The sequence below is a fragment of the Falco peregrinus genome, chromosome 6 (assembly GCF_023634155.1).
Source record: "Falco peregrinus isolate bFalPer1 chromosome 6, bFalPer1.pri, whole genome shotgun sequence".
In the NCBI taxonomy this organism is placed as follows: Eukaryota; Metazoa; Chordata; class Aves; order Falconiformes; family Falconidae; genus Falco; species Falco peregrinus.
The window spans coordinates 56,287,848-56,311,292 of record NC_073726.1 but is presented as its reverse complement, the minus strand read 5'-3'; the positions used below and the strand labels follow the sequence as shown (position 1 = coordinate 56,311,292).

General features: G+C 38.6%; 1 protein-coding gene across 1 annotated transcript in view; it reads right to left on the bottom strand.

Annotated features, from left to right (window-relative positions):
* Positions 1 to 2,005: 2,005 nt before the first annotated feature.
* The window catches only part of IFT56 (intraflagellar transport 56), a 55,248-nt gene continuing 33,808 nt past the window's right edge, over positions 2,006 to 23,445 (bottom strand). Inside the window, exons 14-18 of the mRNA XM_055808908.1 lie at positions 13,980 to 14,063; positions 11,693 to 11,762; positions 8,206 to 8,312; positions 4,542 to 4,675; positions 2,006 to 3,199 (exon numbers count right to left, since the gene is read on the bottom strand). Coding sequence (XP_055664883.1) covers positions 3,088 to 3,199; positions 4,542 to 4,675; positions 8,206 to 8,312; positions 11,693 to 11,762; positions 13,980 to 14,063 — 507 coding nt within the window. The 3' untranslated portion in view covers positions 2,006 to 3,087. The remainder of the gene's footprint in view (positions 3,200 to 4,541; positions 4,676 to 8,205; positions 8,313 to 11,692; positions 11,763 to 13,979; positions 14,064 to 23,445) is intronic.

Here is a 23,445-nt window from a genome sequence, read left to right as displayed (position 1 = left end):
TGATTTTCTGAGCAATCTTCAAGCTGAGCGAACCACATGAACCTAAATGCCTGCTACAGTCCACAGAGTTGGAAGGTGATGTGACGGATCCTTCACAATGAACTTGCCATCTCCAGTGTCATGCAGTACTTGGTTCCAGCTATTACTACACTTGGAATAATTCTGGAATCCAGCATCTATCTTCTAAGAGGGTTGCTGTTGTATTGTATCAGTTCAGATGCTCGCCAAAAGGTGTTATTCTGGAACTCACTTGCAGCAACAGGTAGGATAAATGTCCTCCCCTGCAGTGTAATACACTTAGAAGTTACTGGCATAAATGTTGTTCAGGTATTACAACGTTTAATTGAAGGTCATCTTCCTTATCTATCAGGAATGGGTCAGGGCCCAACTGAAAGCAGTTACATGCTGTTTTGGGTTTGGCTTTCTCCACCTGTCACTACTAATGGTATGACTGCTAGCACAGTACCTTCTGTGCATTCTCTATAGCTTTTTTGCCAGAATCAGATGCTTATTCAGAGTATAAGAAATTACTGTATTTTCCATACTCTTCCTTGAAATTCTAATGATGCAGTGATTTCTTTCTGCCTTAGTTTCTCTTCCACTACATTATCTGAAATGCCACTGTTTCAATTTTCTATTACTTACTCCTGCCCCAGTAAACTTCCCTGTTTTCCTGACTCTGCACATGCATTCTTCACTGCCTGCTTGTTCTGTATATGTCACTTCTGTTGTTTTTCTTCATATTTAACTTCACTCCTAGCTGTCCTAAATAGAGTACCTTGACTCCTTAAATAACCACAGCTCAGGGAAATACCGAAACGGGCAGGGATAAGATTTTGTTAACTCTGCCTGAGAAACAGCTTTAGAAATTCTCTATTAACTCCCCTTTCTGTATCAGCTAAGGCAACTTCTATTTACACCTCTGTTCTTTGAATATGATCTCAGATTAAACAATAGATGGTCTTAGAATGTATTTCTAAGGTAAAATAAACACCAATATTTCAGCACTTTTATTGTTCTGTATTTTTATAGTACCTACACATCTGTTCCATTACCAAGACCCTAAATGCTAGGACAATATGTAATATATCTTTTATTTCATCACTGCTCAAGTCGAAGCCCTGCAGTCCCTGTTCTTTATGTCTTACATGACAAAAGCTTTATTACCAGGCAATGAAATGCACTGTGCTAAACCCCACATTATTTAGCATATCAAATACGACTTTGTGACTATAGTGAATAAAGGTAAGGTTTTCAAAACTTGTTCACTGGTCACAGACAGAGAATTTAAAATTAGTCCCCAAGCCCTTACGCTGCAATGCCGTCACACATTTCAGAAGATTCAACCAACATGTAAAATGGTCTGCAATGGATTTGGATGCTCTTCAGCTCTCTTGCAAGTTAAGCGTCAATAAAGGGAGTAATTAGATGTGTTTAACATCTGCTACAAAGCCACCAACACAATTTTTTTTAGCTTTGTACCAAGACTCATAATTGTATTCCCGACCTGCTTCCAAGTTAATTTAACAGGGAAGGAAAAAAAAAATGCCTTTTACAAGTGAAACACATTTTGTAACTGCTTTCAGTGAAAATCCTGCTCCTTTCACACCTCTTATGAATGCGTATAATGTTGCCCCTGCTCCTGCTGAAAGGCTCTATTATTGTTGCTAGTATGATGGATCAGTTTTGTAGATGTAAATGCAAGTAGCTGCAACTATCAAATGCACTTCTAGATACCTGAATGACGACACCCACAGCTTTTGCGTAAAGCAGTGAAGACACTAACATGTTATATGGCAAAGGTGTATACGTTCCATATACACCCAGCCTCCTTATTTTCAGCACACTACCATAAAATCAGGTCCAAGGCCATTGGCTTGCCTTTGACTGATTACTGAATGTGCATTTATTTAATGACCAGTCACAAATCTGCCCTCTTCCACAGAAAAATGAATATACTATTTTAACTTCTGCAGTATGAAGCAACATAGACCAGCCATTCAACTGTAGATTCAATTAAGAACTTTAATCAAAGCACAGACAGTAGAGAATAGAGTATCCTGAGTTTCATTCCGAAAGATAAAAATAACCATCACAAGTATTTTACAAATCTAGAAAATGTAAATTTTCCTTTTAAAGTAATATACAAATGTTTTTTCACTATAAAACGTATAATAAATTTCTATGTTACAACTATTGCCTTCTTTTAGAAGTATGTATTCCCTGAACCGTTTGCAAAAACCAGGAGAGTATAACAAATCCAAAAGTATAATAAATATATTGCTAATGAAGGTGGTAAATGCTGAAGTGATTCAAAACATCCAGTTCTTTTATCCATCTGATTGCTAAACTAAATGGATTACTCAAATTATATTAACATGAATAAATGTTTTGAGTGTCAAACCTCAAAGCAAGATTGAACAATACAGTCAGTCAAATCTCTATGGTCTGAAAAAGATAGTAAGAGAGAAAACAATTCTTATAAAAGACCCTAAGAAACGAAGGTATTAGTTATTGAGATTTATCCAGAAAAAGACAGCACTCAGAATATGGTTTGTATTTTACCCTTCTATTTATATATAGCAGTCTTTTTGTATTATCTGATACACTAGTACTGGCTTTTGGTTGTCACCGTCATCCTCTCTACTTGCCACATTCCATCATTTGCTGAAGTAGATCTTTCTCAGTCATTTAACAAATGATTCTTCTCTGAAGGCCAGAAGACTTGCTGAAAAAAAACTCACAAAGCAGTCCAGTACCTTGCGCGGAGAAATCTGGGGAACATCTGAGAAACACTTTGACTTGGGTGCAGCTGGAATTACTACTAAATACTGAAAGTTTGAATGAGGAATAGAGGTGGTGTAGCAGAAAAAGTACCGATAAAGGTTTAATAAAAATCCCAAAACCCACTTGCTGAATGTTTTGAAATCTCACTGCACTATGCCATTGCTCACCTGGGTCAACCTGCTTGATTGTTTAAAGTCCTGCAAGGAAGGGGATACCCAGAATGCACAGGAGAAATCAAGACCCACATCTTATGGCCACATACACTACAGTAACCAACCCAGTTCATTTTGTGGCACTGACTTAAACAGGGACCCTATTCTCTTTGGCCCACTTTTTCATGATGCGGACAATGTATTCTACTTGAGAATTACCAGTGCTCTTCAGAAGATGCAGTACTTCCCGTAGAGTCTCTCTACAAAGGTGAAACACAAAGATTTAAATGAAGATAAGACCCAACTGATACAAGAAACAACTACTTGCATCAAAGCTATTTTGCAAAACATGGTTCCTAGACAGAGAGGTCCATTCATCTGCAGATCAGGAATAGGTAAAAACGCACAGTAGGTGAGATCCCAGGGGACAAAAAAAAAAAAGAAAAAATAAAAGTCTTTTATACAATTGCAACAAGGAGAGAAATTAAAAGCAAAAAGTCAGCAAAATTAATTAATTTGGAGTTTAATATGCATGTGTGTGTGTATTTATATCCTTATTCTTGCAAAGTAGTTCCCTAGAAAGCAACTTTTGGTCTTTAATGCTGCTTGCTAGTCTTCAGTATGGCAACGTCTAGGTTAATACTGCCAAATCACCTTACACATAAATACAAATAACATGGAAATGAACGTTACCAGTAGGATAAACCAGTACGAAGCTGCAGTTTGCCAGCTACTTTACAGCAAGAACTTGTATGCATATTGAAAAACAAGCAACCTATGTGTCTTTTACTGCATCTACTGCAGGAGTTGCTAAAAGGACACTTGAAGGGTGCGGTAGTTAATGAGATTATACCAGCAGAGAAGGGAATAGAAGGAAGGCGTAGAAGCCAAAATACACACCCACCAGCCATGTATGAAACAGCAGCTTTGGCCAGGGCAGAATGGCCATCTGGTGTCACAGCAGAATATTCACAATGAAACAGTTCTTAAATAACAGCCTCACTACTCTCATTCTCCCATCCAGTGAAATGGGCCAAAAGCAAAATTATCAGTAACACAGATAATTTCCTTTAAGCTTTCATCAAGTAAGTCTATTTGTCTGAAATGGACAGTGTCTTCAGAAAGCAAACTTCAATGAAAACACAGTCTCATCCACTCATTGTTTAGAGAAGTCACATCCTTCCTACAGTGCAGAGTAAATGTTTTCTTAGTTCTGTTCTGTGAAACTTAAAATGTCATGGGACAGTTTCCCATTCTTATGCCATCAACATGAAACGAGGTTCTTTTCCCTCAGTTCATGAACATACTACATTTATAATTTAGCTCTTCCTAGTATAATGACTAATGTATTTTGGTTTCCTGCAGTTCTAGCATTCACTTTTAAGTTATTCTCCATTTTTATTCTATAAATGTTAGCGTGGAAGATACACTTCAAACTGAACGCTGCATATAGAACAACTAGCCCAGAGTCTATTCTCTGAAAGGTCAATAAAGAATTGGAAGAGGATACGTAGTCCTAAAGTAAGGTTACGATTCTGGCTTACAGCTAACTGGAAATAGGAAAAGAGTAAAGTAAATTCATATCTAACACAGAATACTCACTTTGCTTCTCGGCCAGCTAAGATCATTTGAAAGACACCCACACAAGCACCCCTCTTGCCTTCCCGGTGTTCAGGATTACTGTCCAGTCTCTCCAGAACATCAAATGCTTTGGCTGAATAGTAAAACTGATGCATCTGCATAGAAAATGAAACGTTATTTCTGACTATATGACCATCTTTCAGAAGGGAATGAAAAAGTTTGAGCTCAGTTTTCTGAAATCAGTAGTAAGCCACAGAAGCAATTGTGCATTTTCCTGTTTTTCTGCAGGCAGCAAGTGACACAGAACAGGCACATTTCAGTTCTACACAGAGAAACAGGTAGTACTGCACCATTACTGGTCTATGTCTTTGAACATATTACAGACAAACTGCACTGTGATCTTTGTTAGTCAGGAATGATCAGCACTTTTGTTTTGATCATATACAGAGAGACATACTTGGATGTCTTTTGGTTTTAACTCAGAGGTAAATTTTTTTCTTCACTGTTACAGGACAGTACAAAATAAGATTCAGTGACTATAAACCAACATAGGAAAATCACTGTGTACCCTATCTTTTTTGCCTTAGGTTCTCTACTTGTAAATGGGAACAAGAAGCAAGTTGGTTGGCAACAGTCAGTGCGAAATGGGAACAAGAAGCAAGTTGGTTGGCAACAGTCAGTGCGAAAGGAGTGACCACAGTAACTGTGGCTTTTGAAGTCAGCATAACTCATGTGGACCTTATCTATGACTGTGATTGTTTTTCATTCGGGCAAGCCTGAATAGCAATGTTATTTGTGGCTAGCATCTTCCCATGGGAGAGCACAGAAGGTAGACGGAGCATAGCCTCAGCTGGAAGCCTACATCTGCTAAGAAAAAAAGAACAGGCTGTGGGAGTTATGTTTGGAAACTTTAGTCAGAGAACACAGGTACTGCAGAATGAGTCTTCACATAATCTTCACATAAATGGTCATTTTAACCACAGCTGACTGGCAAGTACTTAAATGAATGGGAATAAAGATAGTCAGTATAAACAGTATGAGTTGTGTCAGCTAAAAAGAAAAAAATTGAATACTGATCTTTCCAAACTGGCATCTGGTCTAGTTCCATTAAGCAGATACTGGTTTAATGTCCTCCTCCTATCTTACATAAAGCAAGAAATGCTTCAACCCAAGTCATGTGCTGTTCCCTATATGGACAAGATGGGCTATTGCATGAAAAGCAGCAAGAAATTAGCCAGAAGTTGTGCATCCCAGCTTCCTCACTGAACAAATTTTGTCAGCATAGCAATCGGGCATCCAGCTACATCTTTTCTCAGGACACTGTCGACCTTGCTCCATCCGTGTTCATTCAACATTCTGTTGAGTGAAGCCTGGTGTGCAACTGCCTTCTTAAGTTACAGCTACGGTACTGTCTCTGGACCTCCAATATAATATAATGTTTCAGAAACAATGGGAAAACGTTACATAATCTCAAACAACTTGGGCCTTGCCGTTTAGTGGAAGAGGTACAAACAGCTGGCAGTGTAGAAAGAGAAGTTATAACACCATAATAATAATTTTTGAAAAGCAGTTCCTTGGTCTTCGGAGCAGTCATTCATGGTCATACATAGACACATAATTAGGCTGAAAGATTTAGTCCTGAAAGTGCAGTTTTTAAGAGCTCTAGATAAATCTAAAGTGTTGGAGCTGCTTCTCCTCTAGAATACAACAAGGTTTTAAGAAGAATTCAGGCAAAGTAATCAACTGAATTAAGTGAAACTTTAAATGGTCTAGAGAGAGATTTGACATACGGTCTAACTGTCAACTTGCTTTCACAGACCGCAGCTATGGGAAACACCAGAGACATAGCCACTTGCTTGAGCAACAAGACTTTTAGGGTGAGATGGTGGATTGAATACTTGAAAGATGTGCAAGAGATAACTTGCTTAGTGCTTTTGAGGTCACAAGGTAGATTTTCTGACTTTTCAGTTATATGTTTGGTAGCATTTTGAAAACATGTTACATTGTCAGATGAAAGAAAACAGCAAAAAAGAATGTTACAGATAGTATGTGGATATTGCTGCTCTTTGGTGAGCTTGGCTGAACTGAGAATCATTGGGAGGTTTTCCAATAGGACTCCATTTACTATCTTTCCTCTATAATGGCAAGTTTGGTCACTGTATCTCTAATAAGCCTATGCTAATAGCTGCTAGCTCTTGTGTATTCACTTGCATTAGGCTCCACTGAACCAGCTCCATGAGCTTTACACCTGTTATCTGTGTTCTGCTTTTCTCACATCTGCCTTCTTACAACAGTGAACTACTATATTTGCACAATCACAAAATTACAAACTGTCTTTATATTTTATATTTAATTTAAATTAAATATAAAATGGTTGCTTCCTAAATAACTGATAAAAATTACCTTCTGGCTCTGGCCAATATAATCTGGAAAGTGGATGGCCTGTGTCTCACCATGACACTTTTCCAAAGAACATCATTTTGTCCTGTCACTGAGCTGCTACTTGTCTATGTCCCAACACAGTGCAATCACCCTTGGAGATGGCAGAGAGGATGCTAGATACAGCATCCTATTATTGTCCACTGACCTCTTGCACAGCAGTACTTTGCATAGGACAACAAATTTTTCTTTTTCTTGTAGCGCCATTTACAATCCTCTCAGACAAGATTTCTTTATATGCCTCTACATCCATCCTGCAGATGAAGCTCTCATGTTCTCTTTCTATGCTTTGCAGAACAGCAAAAAAAGTTGAACCAGAGCTAAGTCTCACTGTATATAGACACCGTCTGAGAATTAGATGTTAAGAATTTAGTCAGAATTGTAATCAGCTTCCCAAGATCTCTTCACTATTTAACACAGCTTTGTATAAACTTGAATTTGGAGGTGTGCCAGCAGTGTAGTAGCACGGAGCATCAGAACTAGTAAACATTAATCCAGAAGCTTAGTATAAGTAAGGTAGCATATATTGTAACCTGTCCTAAAATGCCTACAGCATCCCTACTGAAGTGGACATTGTCTTGTCTAGCTTGACTTTTAAAAATGTTAAGACTGCTTAGTCTAACCTTATCTCTTTAGGAGTCCCCTTTAGAACAGGTTCAAAAGAAGAAGAAATATTTTGTGTTAGCAGGGATCCCGTTGTAGGCAGTTAAGCTCACCAGTTTTTCTAAGTAGTTTTACCCCTAGTGATTACACACACACCATGTCTCTCTGCCCCACTCAGGCAGATAGAATAGTAGTTGTGGGAATTCTCTTTCCATTTCTTTATGATTAACAAAGGACTATCTCCCATTGCCATTACAAGCTTTAAGGAAACAAATAACATTGACACAGGAAAAAAACGCACCATGAAGCTACTTGCTGAATCTATGCTAGATTTTTTTCTTAAAAGTTTCTTGTATTTTCTACTAACAATGAATCCCTAGTAGGGGAAGAACTGTTACTGTTATTGATAGCTCTAGCATGCATTAATTTACCAATGTTTTAATCAGTGGGCTGTTGACCAAGAAGGCCTGGAGGTTAAAATACTGACTAATCCTTGCCAACTCATCTACATTATTACGACATCCTGCTGTTATAAAAGAAAGTTCACTAGTGATGACAATGATGGAAAGTATAAAAAAAAATGACTGTTGGTACAATCACTGAATTAACATGTCATACATGAAGCTCCGAAGAGAAGACTCACTCTGTAGCAATCATTTGCAATGATCTGCAATAGGTTAAAGGACTCCCCTGAGGTCTCCATCTTCAGATAGAGCTTCCAGGCCAGCTGTGGTTTCTTATTCATAATATCTGCAATAAAAAATAGCTGGGATTGTGAAAAGAAAATGACGTGCACAATACTCAATGGCAGGAGGAGTAAACGTTCCTAAATTTCTATGCTTAATGTAAATGCATGCCTCACCCTGTGACCATGAGGTTGGGAAGGGAAACTTGTCCTTATCTTCGGCCTTACTAGTGATAACAGCCAATTCATCAGAGATACAAACAGCAAGAGGAATAATTATGGCATTTACACCTCAATTTATATTTCACAAAAACAGCAATAAGCACAACTCTCATGATTTCACATGTGATTAAGGAACAGAATGGGAAGCATTAGAGAAGTTATTTTATGCAGGACAATGAACTGCGGCAATCCAGTTAGATGGTGAGATTTAGTATTACGTGTTCTTACACACATAAAAATTTTATTTGGCACAGAACTGAGGTCTTTAATACTTGGTGCCCACCTCAATCTAAACATTCAATTCCCATGATTCATAGCAAACCAAAAAGGAGGGGGTGGGGTGGCAGAGCCCCTCCAAGAATAACAAAACCCAAACTTGTCATTATGCATCTACTAGAAAAAATGTTTCCAAATTCCTGAGATTTTGTGCTAGTTTTAAATATGCCTGTATGACTAGAATTTTTCACTGGCCTCTAACTTTAAAAATTTCTGCTATACATAAATAGAAACAAAAGAATCTGAATCTTCCATCTCAGCTAGTGGAAATTCTACTACGATGTTTGAACACAAAGGGTTCTAAAATTTGATTTTCTGCAGATAAGAACCCATTCTGTTGAATCTGATGTTGATATTGGTGATTTCAGACTGATTCAAGTACTGGGAGAAAATAAAATTAAATTAAGTATTCCTTTCTTTTTAAGCCTTACTAGCTACTCACAGAGCAGCTGGCTGTTCACACATGGATCACTCTTGTGCTCTTTCAAAAGATGGACTGTTTAGTTTATTATATCTGTGCCCACTGTGCCAATACATATGTTGCAGGTGACAATCATCAACAATAAACATGTAGCACCAAATTACAGGATTTATAGACACTTCTTGTTCAGGAGGCAGCAAGACATCAAATCAGATTTTTCTTTCATCAGCTCCAGATACCATACACAGTGCCAAACAGCCAGTTCTTAATTTCCAAATACCAACCCATTCATCTAGAGAAAAGGAGTACTGTGCTAATTCACTTTTTTTTACCTTCTCTTCAAGAAGAATTTGGTATAAATAGTACAATAATATTAAACAAAAAAATACTGTCTAGCATCCAAAAAATATGCATCTTTGGTACTTTTTGCCCTTTGGAAATATTTCAGCATTGAATTGTTTACAGCTCAATACCTAATCATATTCTAACATGAATGTATTGTAATGCTTTGTAATTTCCACAGCAGCTTTTATCCAGAAGGACCTAATAGTAATTTACATACTTGACACAAAAATGTAACTATATTAATCACTGAAAAGTTGTTTCTGCAAAGAATTCTAGCAGCTTGAATTCTAGCAGGGAATGAAAAATCAAAATTTTAAGACAGACACAGAAGAATACAGCAGCTCTACTGAAACTTCAGCAGGAATTCAGAATGGCAAAACACACTCAAGAACATACAGCAACTCCTATGAAAGAGCTAGACAGGTTTTAATTGATAACATGGTGTTAATTCTACTTCTTGCATAATAAGTAGCACCTTCAAAGAGTTTTGCATCCCCACATATATGTCAAAGAACTACTACAGCACAGAATCAGAGGGATGAACACTGTCTACTGAGCAACCATAAATTCCCTTTGCAATGGGAGTTCTCCTGTCAAAAAAATTCACAGAAAACATTCACATATAAAACGCTCAAACCTAACCAGGTATTGCAGCTTAATGATGTCATGGTTTAACCCCAACCAGCAACTAAGTATTGCACAGCCACTTGCTCACTGCCCCCCTGCCCCTAGTGGGATGCGTAGGAGAATCAGGGAAAAAGGTAAAACTTGAGGGCTGAGATAAGAACAATTTAATAATTGAGTTGAAATAAAATAAAATAATAATAACAACAATTGTAATGAAAAGGAGAGAGAGGGAAAGAGGAATAAAATCCAAAAGAAGAAAACCCCTCAAACAAGTGATGTACTATACAATTGCTCGCCATCTGCTGACTGATGCCTAGCCAGTCCCCAAGCAGAAACCTGCAGGCTCTGGGCACCCCCTCAATTTATATACTGAGCATGATGTTCTATGGTATGGAGTGTCCATTTGGCTAGCTCAGGTCAGTTGTCCTGGCTATGCCCCCTCCCACTTCCTTGTGCCCTCCAGCCCTCTCACGGAGGGCCTGAGAAACTGAAAAGTCCTTGACTTAGTGTAAACATTACTTAGCAACAATTAAAAACATCGGGGAGTTATTCTCATACTAAATCCAAAACACAGCGCTGTACCAGGTACTGAAAAGAAAATTAATTCTACCCCAGTCAAAACCAGGACAAATGAACAAGGAAATAAACTGGCATGTCCTAAAAGTAGAGTCAGATAGGCATCCATAGGTGTCATGTGCCTGTCTGGAAAGATCACATTAGAGATGTTGAACATGTCTGCGATATGGTATTATGTCCCAAAACATACATATTTACATTCCAAGTACAACTACTGAAAACTGTTGGATAAGATAACATTTTTGTATTGAGGCACTGTAAGGAAAACAAATTGGCCTAAGGAGTCTCAGACTGAGTTATTAGAAAAGCCCACCTCTATACTATTTTGCATATGGCACTGTATCTGAATTGGGGTTCAGAAAAACTAAATAAAACTTGCTATAGGATATTTAACATAGCAAAAGTTTTCTGGGTTCACAGAAAGAATGGAAAATTTTTTGGAAGAAAAAAAATGCCGGAGATTATAAAGGACATCCCTCAGGCACAGCAGTTTGGACAACACAAAGAGTAATGTGGTAGGAAGAAAAACACTGTGAACGCTTGCCTCATCCTTCTCTTCCCTAGACATCTGACACTGGCTACTCTTGGAGGCAAACAGACCCTTGGCCCTGACCCAGTATGATGCTTCTATTTTATGTTTTACTCTGAACATTTCAGAGTTGTAACTCAGTCTTAAAAGACAGAAAATCTTCACTCAAGCAATTGAGTAGACAACTGAGAAGAAAAAGGTTCACTGGTTAGGATAAAGCTGCATTGACGGAACTATAACAGCATTGCACTGAAGCAGTAATTGCTTACTATAGCCAGGTGTATGAAAGGTGCAATAACCACCCATGCTATAACTAGTGCAATCAGCTTTTCACTTTCATAGTCCTGAATCCACCTACAACATTAAATTCAATTAGGAAAGTGGATTGCCAAGACTGATGCAATAGAGGAGGATCTGTATTCTGCAACGTTGAGAATAAAGTGACTCACAGCAGCGAGCCAGCCAGCTAAGGTAAACAAAATCATTCTTTATCTTCTCGCTCTGGATCAAAAGGAACACCTGCAGGAAGAAGGAAAATAAAAGATTATACATGCATGTACTTTTTAAACAAAGAGAAGGCACAGCTGCCTCGTTTCAACATGCAGCTAATGCTTAAGCCACACGAACAACTGCTTTATGAGAAGAGTTAGGGTATGCAACTGCAGCGTAGGGACGTCTCTGTGTCGGGTAGGTGGAGGATTCAAACAGTGCCATGCTTATCAAGGGACTTCTGCAGCTTCAAAACGCCAAGCTGTGTGCAGGGTGCGGCCTCCTCTGAACAAGTGCCAGTGGGCGGCCATGCAACACAAACAGCACAAAGGAACACTGGGCCTGTGGGAAAAGCTATTTGGAATGTGTTTGTTTAGGAAGCATTGCAAGCAATTACATTAGCATCTTCTTGAAATACCAGAAGTTTCACATATATATGAGCCTTTCCTCCCTAGACATGTCAGAGACCATTTCAGGGCAGCAATAAGCCTTTTCTAACCATTTTGGTTTCAGTAAGGTTCTGAGGCAAAATGTTCAGCTTTTGTAGCTTACTGTACAAATTCAGGTTTATTACATTCTACAGCTAAAGCAATGCGTGGGGGGAGGTTACACATTTTAAATTGTACTCTGGCTTTGTTCACAGAAAAAAGCTGTTTATGCCCCTCTGCAGGTACTGTCAAAAGTCAAAGTATCTTTACAGGAGCAGATATATGTACTGGAACAGTGAGTTCCACAAATTACTGACATTTTTATTGGTTAAACATTGGTGATCCTCAATTTTGGGGCAAGGAGAAGGGGAAAAGGAAGAAATAAAAAGAAAGCAGAATTATCATTGTAAGTAGCACTTTATCATAGGTTTTATTTCATTATGTTCAGGGAGGTAAGCTGTAAGCTTTTAAATAACTTATTAAGTGCTATATGTGGAGATATTTTACAAGTTTATGAGACACTGGGGAAGGGTGATCTTTATATGAAAGTGTCATCACAAAGATCAGACATTAGGCCAGACTAATCAATTTAATTACATAATTCTGTTATTTAAATACATCAGCAATGTAACACAAATTTGTCTAGAATAATGTGTAAGAAACCTGAGTTTACACCTTTGTGATTTTGTTGCCTGGCTTCAGCTAAAGCTTACTTGAAGCACTGTCATCTTTATGAGGTCTCAGGAATTAGTGTAGCCTGCCAGCATAGTTTTAAAACATACTCACTTGACTTTTCATTAAGCTAACTAAATTAAGGCAGGTGAATTGACATATATATCCTTTTGCCTGACAGTCTTGGATATTTTTCTTAAGAGAGAGATGCACTTTCAGGTAACAGAAGTTAAGAGGGTGGGTGCTGGGGGGGAAAAAACCCACACTACCCCCCAAAACAAACAAACAAACAAACAAACAAACAAACCGAAACCCAAACCCCCACAAAACAAAAAACGAACAACAACAACAACCAAACAAACCATAAAAAACCCAAAAAACTCCCCCAAAACCCAGGGGGGCTCTGTTGTTGAGAAACCTGAAGAGTTAAAAAGTTAGAAAGACAAGACAAACAAAAACCCCAAACCAACCAAACCTATATGATTCACTTCAGGCTATGTGGTTGCTTTTTTTTCCTGGCTTGTCTTCTTTCTGGTCTTGTGGAAAAGATTGCTTCCATCTTCATAATAGCTATTTGCTTTTGCATATTTTAGTTGTAATTAAGTTTCTTCTGCACATAGACACAAAAAATGCTGTGTGTAGAAGTTAATCTCTTCCAGCTGTATCTGTATGCTGCTGAATAAGATACTGAGCACTTCCTCTTTTCCTCCCACATCTCTCAGAGGAAGAATATGGGTTTTTTAAACACAAATTTCTAGGGACACCTAGAAGCTCTTAACTATTCAGTGCCTTTTACTCAGCATGCCCTAGTCAGTCTGATCAATAGGACTGCCTGGGATCCCACACAAAGCATAGGAAATCTGATTAAGAGGGCATTCTTTGATCAATTAGATAGCTACAAGCACTCTTGTGATGCGCCACAAGCAGCATGACTCCCCATATACCTCACATTACAAGATTAGCAAGATAATCTTTTCTGAATAGTGTTCGTTGAGAGTTTCAGTTCCTCTAAGAAGGGGAAGATGATGTTCCACACAACCTACTTATTTTCAACCAACATGAAGATCTAGAGGGAGAAAAGGAAGGAAAGGGGGGAGTATGTGGGAAATGTTTCCATTGTTGTTTTTTAAAGAAAGTAAATACATACCTCTTCAGCCTCACTAAAATTGCCCATGGCAGCTTTGGCTTGGGCGTAGTTGAAGTTAAATGTGTCATCGTTGTAGAAGTAACTCTGGAAAATATGCCACACAAACAATCCCCAAATAAATAAAACAAAAAAATCTACTCCCATGGTAAAATAACACTAAAAATACCCCCACCCCCCCGCCCCCTGCAATGTGAGTCAGGCTATATCAAGACAATGGGAAGAAAAAAGAAAAACCTACATTATGAACATACGGCATTTATAAACAGTGGGTAGAAAATTATGGACTGGCTTTCCATCCTACATTCGTGACTACAAACACAGCTGGAACATTCCACAGTATTAACTATGAGAGATCTGGAAAATGCTCTAAGTTCAAAATTGCAGTGGCAGCTTTTGTGGGTATAATTTTCACTTTGGGCATGTGAAGACATGCTGTGCTGCCATGGTCTCTTTCACCTCCCAAGCACTTATTTCACCACTAGGGTGGTAAATAGGCAGTTAACTCTCTAACAGCTTAAGGAGATGAACAGTTTGTTTTTCTAGGACTTCTCAAGGTTCAACACAAGATCCTGTGGACCTGATTATGTGACAGATGCTAGTCTGACACACTGGATCCCATGATGGAGGTGAAGCTGCAGTACTGGGCTGTAGCCAGGCAGCTCACTGTGTAATAGGACTTCCTTAGGCTCAAACCTTGCTTACAGGCACCCTTCTCTCTATCTTAAGTACAAAACCAAGTTTTTCTTTCCCATAATATTAGACTGGACATGCCTGGCTAATGACAGATCAGGCTGATATAGCTGTATCTTTTTGGAAAAGCTGCATGGGCCAAAGCGGGAAGTACAACTCTAGGTACAGGTTAGCCTGATGTTTGGGTTTGACCCAAATAGTTTAGATTTGATCATGGTCAGATGTCCAAACTGAAGTATAACTCAGACAACCAGAAGTCAGCTGAGCAAATGGGTCTTTACAATTTAATACTATATTACAATTGATGTTGTTTTGTTGCCAACAGGGTAAGTGGGATAAAGTGCCTTATATTGATATCTTTATGACTTTGTATAGAGAACCAGATACTCAGAAAAAGTGTAAATGGGGGGAGATGTGTTGATGCTGTATGTGCTGGGAAGAAGAAGAGTATACGTGGAAAGAATTGCAGTAAGAATGGGACTGTATGTTGTTGCAGGAGGAACTAGAGGATATACAGTTGTTGGTGCCCACAGTCCCACACCTATATGGTACAAATGCAGGAAAAATCATCAGATGCTTCCAAAACTGCGCTCCTCACCCCCCCAAAAAACCCCCACCAAACCACAAACCAAACCAAACCCAAACCCCAAACAAGAACCTAAACCAGATGGGTGATAAAAACTTCAGTCCTGTTTCCAGCAGGACAAGGGGGCAAGTCCAGTCTGAAACTAGTCTCAAAGAGCAATCTCAATCTCAGAGGTCAAGCACCTCTGAGACAAGCACTAGGGGTGGAGGGCTTACCAGTTCTTGTACATGTGCCATTTGCTACCTCTGATCTGGAAACAAACTGTCAGTTTTTATCAGGAAAACCCTGACAGAATGTACCAGTTCTAGAAAACAGGGTCCTAAAGAAAGTCCATCAGCTTTTTATGAGAGGTTGTGAGGTAGACAAAAAGTGGACGGATTTAAATCTAGATGCGAAAGCTAATCAGAAAATGTCAAACATGTTATTAGTTGGACAATCATCACAAGCTGTAAGAAAAAATTGCAGAAGGTCGACAGGGCAAGAGGAATGTCTGTCTCACAGTTGATAGAGATAGCATATAAAGTGTGTAAAAAACGAAAGCAGAAAAAAGAACAAAAAGCATCTCTATTGGTAGCAGGTAACAGAGGAATAGGTAGAGGAAGAGGAAGAATAAAGAGAGGAAGAATGGGAATGGGGTTGGGAAGAGATCTGAAAAGTCGAACATCCTTGGGACTGAATCAGTTGTGCTATATGCAAAAAAGAAGGACATCAGAAGGAGTGTCCTACCTCGGGGGGGAAAGCGTGAGTCAGGGGACAAAAAGGATGTAAATCTTATTTTGTTAGAAAATTAGGATGAATGAAGGGGACCGGGGGATAAAATCAAAGTTTCCCCAGCTGATCCTCTGGTTCCAGTGAAGTTGGTGAATGAGATTACTGATTATTTTTTTTTGACGGATAGTGGAGCAACTCATTTCCTAATCATTAGTTGTAAGTGACCCTTAAATAAAATGACAACCCCAATTGTTGGGACAACGGGAAAATGAACTATATGGCCTCTCTTAAAACCTATGGAATGCACAATTTGAAATACTAAATTAACTCAATAATTTCTATATATGCCTTATTATGCAAGTTGAATGCTCAAATAACTTTCTCTGAGAATTCTGTACAGCTCCACATCCCACCTGATACAGCTTCAAAAGCATAAATTTGCTTGCTGACAGATAAAACTTTAGAGAAGCCTGAATACAACATCCCAGACATGGTATTGAATGCGATAATTCTCTTGGTTTGGGCATATAAGAAACTGGGAAAAGCAAAGAATGCATCTCCTATTGAAATTGAGTTGAAACCTTAGGCAAAACTGGTAAGGAGAAGACAATACCCTATCAAAATTGAAGCTAGGAAAGGGTGGGAACCAATAATTAATGCCTTCCTAGAACATGGACTGTTGCAGGAGTGCCAATCTGAATATAATACTTCTATATTGCCTGTAAAGAAACCCAGGACTCATGAGCTGGTCCAAGATTTAAGGGAAGTAAATTGGATCACTGTAGATGTTCATCTGTGGTAACAACTCCATATATGCTTTTAGCCACAATACCAGAGACAAATGTTTATTTTACAATTCTGGATCTGAAATCTGCATACCTGTTGATGAGCAGAGTCAGACCCTCTTCACCTTTGAATGAGAGCACACAACTACCGGAAGAAAAGTCAGTTAAGCTGGACGGTGCTCCCACAAGGTTTCAAGAACAGCCTCACTCTGTTTGGTAATGTACTGGCAAAGGAACTGGAGCCATGGCAAGGTAAATACCCTGATATTACTGTGCTTCAATATGGAGATGACAAGTTGATTGGAGCGAGCTGTTTGGAAGCAACAGTTAAGTTTAGAAAACCCACTGGCATTTGCAGGTTACCAGGTTTCAAAAAGTCAAAGCACAAATAGCTCAAGAAAAAGTTCAATATTTAGAGTTTGAAGTTCCCAGGGGAAAGAGAGAACTTGGAACTGATAGAAAAGAAGCCATCTGTCAGGTATCAGTGCCAAAGTCAAAGAGAGCTATAAGGATTTTTAGGAATGGCAGGATGGTGCAGGATATGGATACCAACTTTTGAATGGATGGCTAAGCCTTTATATGAAGCCATAAAAGGTCCTAGAGAACTGTTAGAATGGACTACAGAATTTCGGAATGGTTTTGATGACATAAAACCAAAATTGATGGAAGCTCCAGCTTTGGGCTTACCTAACATGAACAAGCCTTTTCAGCTGTATGTACATGAAAGGCAGCAGGTGGCGCTGGGAGTGTTAACTGAGCTGCTTGGTGACTGGAAGTGGCCAGTCAACTATTTTTTGTAAACAATTAAGTGAAGTAAAGGCTGGCCTGCTTGCCTATGAGCTGTAGCTGCCACAGCACTGCTAACTGAAAATCAGCTTTAGGACCCCAGTGACTGTCCTAGTGCCTCAGGCAGTAGCAGCTGTGCTAGAACAGAAAGGACATCACTGGATCTCTCCTACTCTGCTAGTGAGATACCAAGCAGTGTTGCTAGAACAGGACACAGATCTTACAACAGTAACCTCCCTGAACTCTGCCACCCTATTGCTCCTGCCAGAACAAGAACCTATACAACATGATTGTTTAAGTACTATTGAGCAAGTTTTTGCTAGCAGACCAGACTTGAAAGATGGACCATTTGGGAGCCCAGATACAGAAAGATATAGAATTGTTCATAGATGGGAATAGCTTTGTATGTAACAAAGTAAGACAGGCAGGATATGCAGAAATGGAAGATATTGAAGCTAATGTATTACTTCCTAATACACCAGCCCAAAAGGCAAAAATAATTGCTTTAACTCAAGCATTAGAAATTGGAAAAGGGAAAAGGATTAACGTCTGTACAGATCCTAAGTATGCATTTGGAGGTATTCATGCTCATGGAGCAGTCTGGAAAGAAAGAGGAATTACTCCTGGGGAACACTGGAAAATAGATTTTTCTGAGTTGCCGAGCTGCAACCAGTATAAGTATTTGCTTGTTTTAGTAGATACCTTTTCAGGATGGCCGGAAGTGATCCCTTGCTGTACTAATCGGGTGAGAGAAGTCGTTAAGATACATGAATCAAGGAGCACCTTTGCCTTTGGATTTACCAGTGCATCAATTTCAACCAGGAGATCTGGCTTACCTCAAAAGTTGGAGAGATGAACCACTAAAAGAAAAATGGAAAGGCCCATATGCTGTTCCAGTGACTGCCTACATAGCAGTGAAATTAGGAGTAGTTGACTTCTGGATACATTATACCTGGGTGAAGAAGGCATGTATAACAAAACTGTGGACCACTGAACAAACTGGGGACTGTAAATTAAAATTTTCTAAAGGTTGATGAACCGTACAAGGGATTTTGAAAAATCATATCTTGAATTAGATTATACTTGAGGATTAATTTTGTATTGTTGCATGCTAGTAATAAGAACTGTAGTAGTAGTAGAATGCATGCAGAAGAATATTGATTTCCTTGTAACAAGAAATGGTACTAGAAATTGGTATCCTTTGCTTAGTTATAGTGATAGGACAAAGCAGGAACTCTGAGAAGCAGCCATTAAAGGACCCTTGGGAGGAAAACAGGCATTTTAAACCAAAACAGAAAAGAATACAAATAGTGAACAAACCCAATTACTAGGTCTGTACACACTTCCTAGAAACCTCAGAGAGAGGAACTCCTTTAATCAGGATTCTCATGCCTGCTAACGTATCTTGGGGAGAATTATGGGCAAATACGTCCTTTAATATAAACTGAGGAAGAGAAGAACAGGAATGGGAAATATCACTGTTCTCCTGGAAAATTATTACACTTGTATCCAAAGATGCAATCCTATGAAAGGAACAGATAAATCAGATTGCAAAATAGGTTATCCAACATTCCTTGGGAAATACACACAATCTAATAAAACAATTGGCTGACTTGACTGCTCAAAATAGAATGGCTTTTGGGTAGAGATTTGTTAATGGATAAAGAAGGTGATATACATTGTGACTGTACAAATTCTAATATTTGTGAATATATATGTATTAATTCAATGTACATGGAGATACTCGATCTTGTGTGGGCTGACCAATGAAAAGATGATACTAATATAAGGGGAAAATATAAATTCTTTCCTTATACAGTCTCAAAGGGGGGATATGAAACAAGAATTATAGACTTTAAAGAAAACAAGAAAGAATTTGAAAAACAGAGGATGTTAATCAACCCTTACAAACAGTTAACAAGACATGGCCTTGGGAGAAGGAATAGTCATCATCATAAATATGCCAAGCTGGGACACAACAAGATAAACTCAAGGGGAACCAAATGGTTAATGAGACCAAACAGAAAATTACTTGAACTATACATGAACTATCCTAATTAACATACTAAAAGGTCCACCCTCGAGCAAAGAGAGCCCTCTGCAAACAAAGCCCTCTCCCCATAGAACATGCAGTGAAAAGAAAGAACATGTTACCTCTAAATGGAGACAAGGCTAGTAGGAACCAATGAGAATTAAGTGTGACTAAATGTAATTATAAACAATTGTTCAAAGTGTATAAAATGTTTTACCATGTGTTAAGAGGTGGGCTAGTTTTGTGGATTTACCACCTAGCACCCATCTCTGCACAGACATGCAATAAACAGATATCTTGGCTCTGTGTGTGTTTCAGCTTTTGCACACCAGGTGAAGAACCCTGATTTGACTGCATAACAGCAATGTGTGTGAAAGATGTTTTTCCTTATATAAACATCTATAAAAGAAACAGAACTGGTGTAGGAAGATCAAACTTCCCTCATTAAAGTGTGAGGAGGAGATAAAAAGCATAGTTGGGACTGTAAAAAAGATATGGAAGCAAGCAGGAAAATACTTTCCCAGTGCTCTCTTATCTTCTTCAGTGATGTAGGGACATTGGACAAACCTCTCCCCTTCCGTGTCACAGGCAGTCAAAGGGTACAAATTCAGGCCACCCACATATATATATATATATCTCCATCTCAAGCTAGTGCCTTGGCAGGAGAGGTGGGGGGTTGCCACCATTTGCTGGATGTCTAGGTTTCACCCAGATAGTGTTATGTTAGGGTTCAAAAGCTGGCAAATACAACAAGCTATGTGAAAGCACCAGGTTGAATTAATCAGGAGATTCTTGAGCCCATTTTGTGAAAACATTTCAGTACCCTTAGGGTGAACTAATGGGTTTTTCCATATAAGAATTACAACATTTCACTGTGTTCTTCCTCAGTGATAGTTTCATGTGAATCAGCACAAGTCCCAGGTTAAGCAAAGCTGGTGAGCAAGATCCTAGTTTTAAGGCATGAATAGTTTCCTCTGTTCAAATAGTTCCCACTGTATTTTTGAATTAAAATGGAAAAGAAACTGTCAGTAATCAAACTCAAAAAATATGTCATTCTATTCTGGCTGTATTAGTACTAGAGACCAGACCTGCTGCAAAACCAAAACTAGCAAGAAATGAACTACTGCTGCTGATAGTGCAAAACATTCACAGCAGCTAGATTTGTAAATTTTTTTAAAACCACATTGTATGTACTGGACTTCACTCTTTTGTGGTCTTTCTAGTGGTCTTCAGTCTTTTCCTAAAACTAACTGTGGTCTGAGTGGTGTCCATTTCAATGAGATGCTCAGATACCCAGTTGAACAATGAAGCATTCCTTGCGGCCAGAACTCAGCTGAGCCTGAATTAGCTTGTCTTCTCAGTTGATCCTCAGTATTATAATGTCACCCTCAGGGCAGCTAGCAACACATTTATAATAAGGTGTCCTTTGAGACATTCTCATGCCTACAGCAGTTTTAATCAATCATGGATGAAGGTGGTGTTTCCTGACAGAATATCATGCAACCAATCTTCACAGAGTGTGCAGCTCCACTTAAAGAGCTGCAAAGATTCTACTTAAGTTTACTCCTGTGAATGAAACACAGAGGTCACAGAGGTAACTGTAAAGCCACCTAAACCTTGCCTGTTACATGGTACAGGAAAAATTATTTGCATCCATGTGACCTGAAGAGTAGGGCAATGACCTAAGTAAATCTGAGCAGTGGCTAGTTTCAGCTAAAAAATTATGAGAATGATCAACTACTTCAAAAGGACCATGCAAGGAAAGTGGCAGTGGGCAGATAAATAACAAGGACTAAGGACAAAAGTTACCAACAGTGCTATGTCTCAGATTACTTGTATTTATGATTCCCTTCAAGAATTTAACAAATACATATTTTACTTAAAGCTTAATCATTTTGCAACTTGCTAGACAGAGTCTATGAAACTTTCCAAAATCGCAATTTCAACCCTACCTTGAACTACGACAATGAGTTCCATAAACCAACTGTGTTTTGAGGGACAAAATTCTTCTTAGAAAAGGCATTGTGAAATTGCTGCAATTCCAGCAAGCTGTATCTTGTTTTCAGACTCCCCTAATACAAATGGCATATCTACCTTGTTTATTCTAATCCTCATTTTATAGAATTCTATTTTCTTAATTTCCTTATATATATTTTATGAACTTTCCTCTACAGCAAATAATATTTATCTTCTAAATCTCTTAAGACAATATTTCAATTTCTAATTATTCTCTGAATCAACTTTCTTTCCACATTTGAGGGGGTAGTGGCCAGTATTTCAAATAAGAGTATACTACTGTGCAATGAAAGGCATTGATCTTCTTTCTATACTGAATTTTCTTTATTTAGCTTAGCATTTTGTTTCCCCCTTATAAACGCATGCTCATTACAACTGTGAAAACTGAGGGACTATGCTAAAAAAATTCATTATCTTTGCCTAGATATGGGTCAAATCAAAACATATATATGGTTACTGATGCCAAAGGCATGTATATGTGGACAATTCCAGCTTGCAAATCCATGTATATACATTATAATGTGCAACAGTATTTCTACAGAACAGCAAAACAGCTAAGTTTTTGAAACAAAGCAGAACACCCAAACAAGCAGTCAGATAACCCTTCCCCTCTCCTGTGCACACATAACAAAATTGTTTCTCCCAAATCTGACAAAGTAAGAATGCTTCTTCTTCTAGTTGATAAACATAGCAGGACTGAAGGGTTGCATACTTGCATACATATTCTGCCTCCCTCCTGACGGTTTTTAAACATTATATCTATTCCTCACCTATATTTTTCTCTGCATGGGCTCTTCCAAACATCACACAAAATAACACCAAGTATTCTGTACTCTTCCTTTTCTCTTCAGATTTTCTTTCCAAACCTTCCTGTAACACTTTCCTTCATACCCTCACAGATGCAGAATTGTGTCACCTAATCCCCTCCCTGTAGCACTTATCTTGCCTCACGACTCTGGGCTATCCTCTAATCACTCTATTGCCTACTTTCACTCTCTTAATTTCTGTTTAGCATCTTGTTTGTTTCTGGCTCTTTCCCTTAGAAACACTAGCCTTACTTCCCAATATTAATGACAACTCCATTTGCCTCCCTAGATGCTACGCTTCTCTCTCTCTCATTTCTAAGGTTTCCCATATACCTTGGAGGTGGTGAGTAAATTTTAACTTTTTCAGGTTAGAACTAGTTTTAAAACTTTTTAAAGGAAATTGAAAGAGCTGGGCATTTCTACGGGGTGACCCATTCCATTCTAAGATAAGCGTAAGAAATACACAGGGTGAATTATCCTCTAGAAATTACCATCTGCCACCATTGGCTATAGACTGAGACCAAATGATCAGTTATAACTAGAAATCTGATTTTTGGGTGGCTCAAGTTAGGCAAGACAAATCTCACTGTTAGTTTCCAGCTCCCCTTTTCTTCGATTACACACACTCCAATTTAAGGTGGTGGTAGTGTGGGGTATCTCTTCATTCCACTACAGTGGAGCCATTCTAGTGTCTACAGCCACTATGGCATTTCTTCAGTGACCTCTTTCCAGACAAAGTTTAAACACCCTACACCTTCACCATCAGCTGCTTTTGGCACCATTACAACCACGTTTTTCTTTAGATCTCACCCCCCTTAGAACACTGTAATTCTGCTCATCTTGTATAGCTCCCTAATAATTTATTTTTAGATTCATGTTCATCTTCCTACCAGATATGAGTTCTTACAACTCTAGTTTCAAAACACTGGAATGAAGCTGCAATCAGTTAACCCCATAGTCACACTTCAGACTCTCTTTTTTGCCTCATGTCTGACTTGTAACTGGATATCTGTAAGTTGTCCATTGAATACTGGTGATCTGATAATGCTGCATT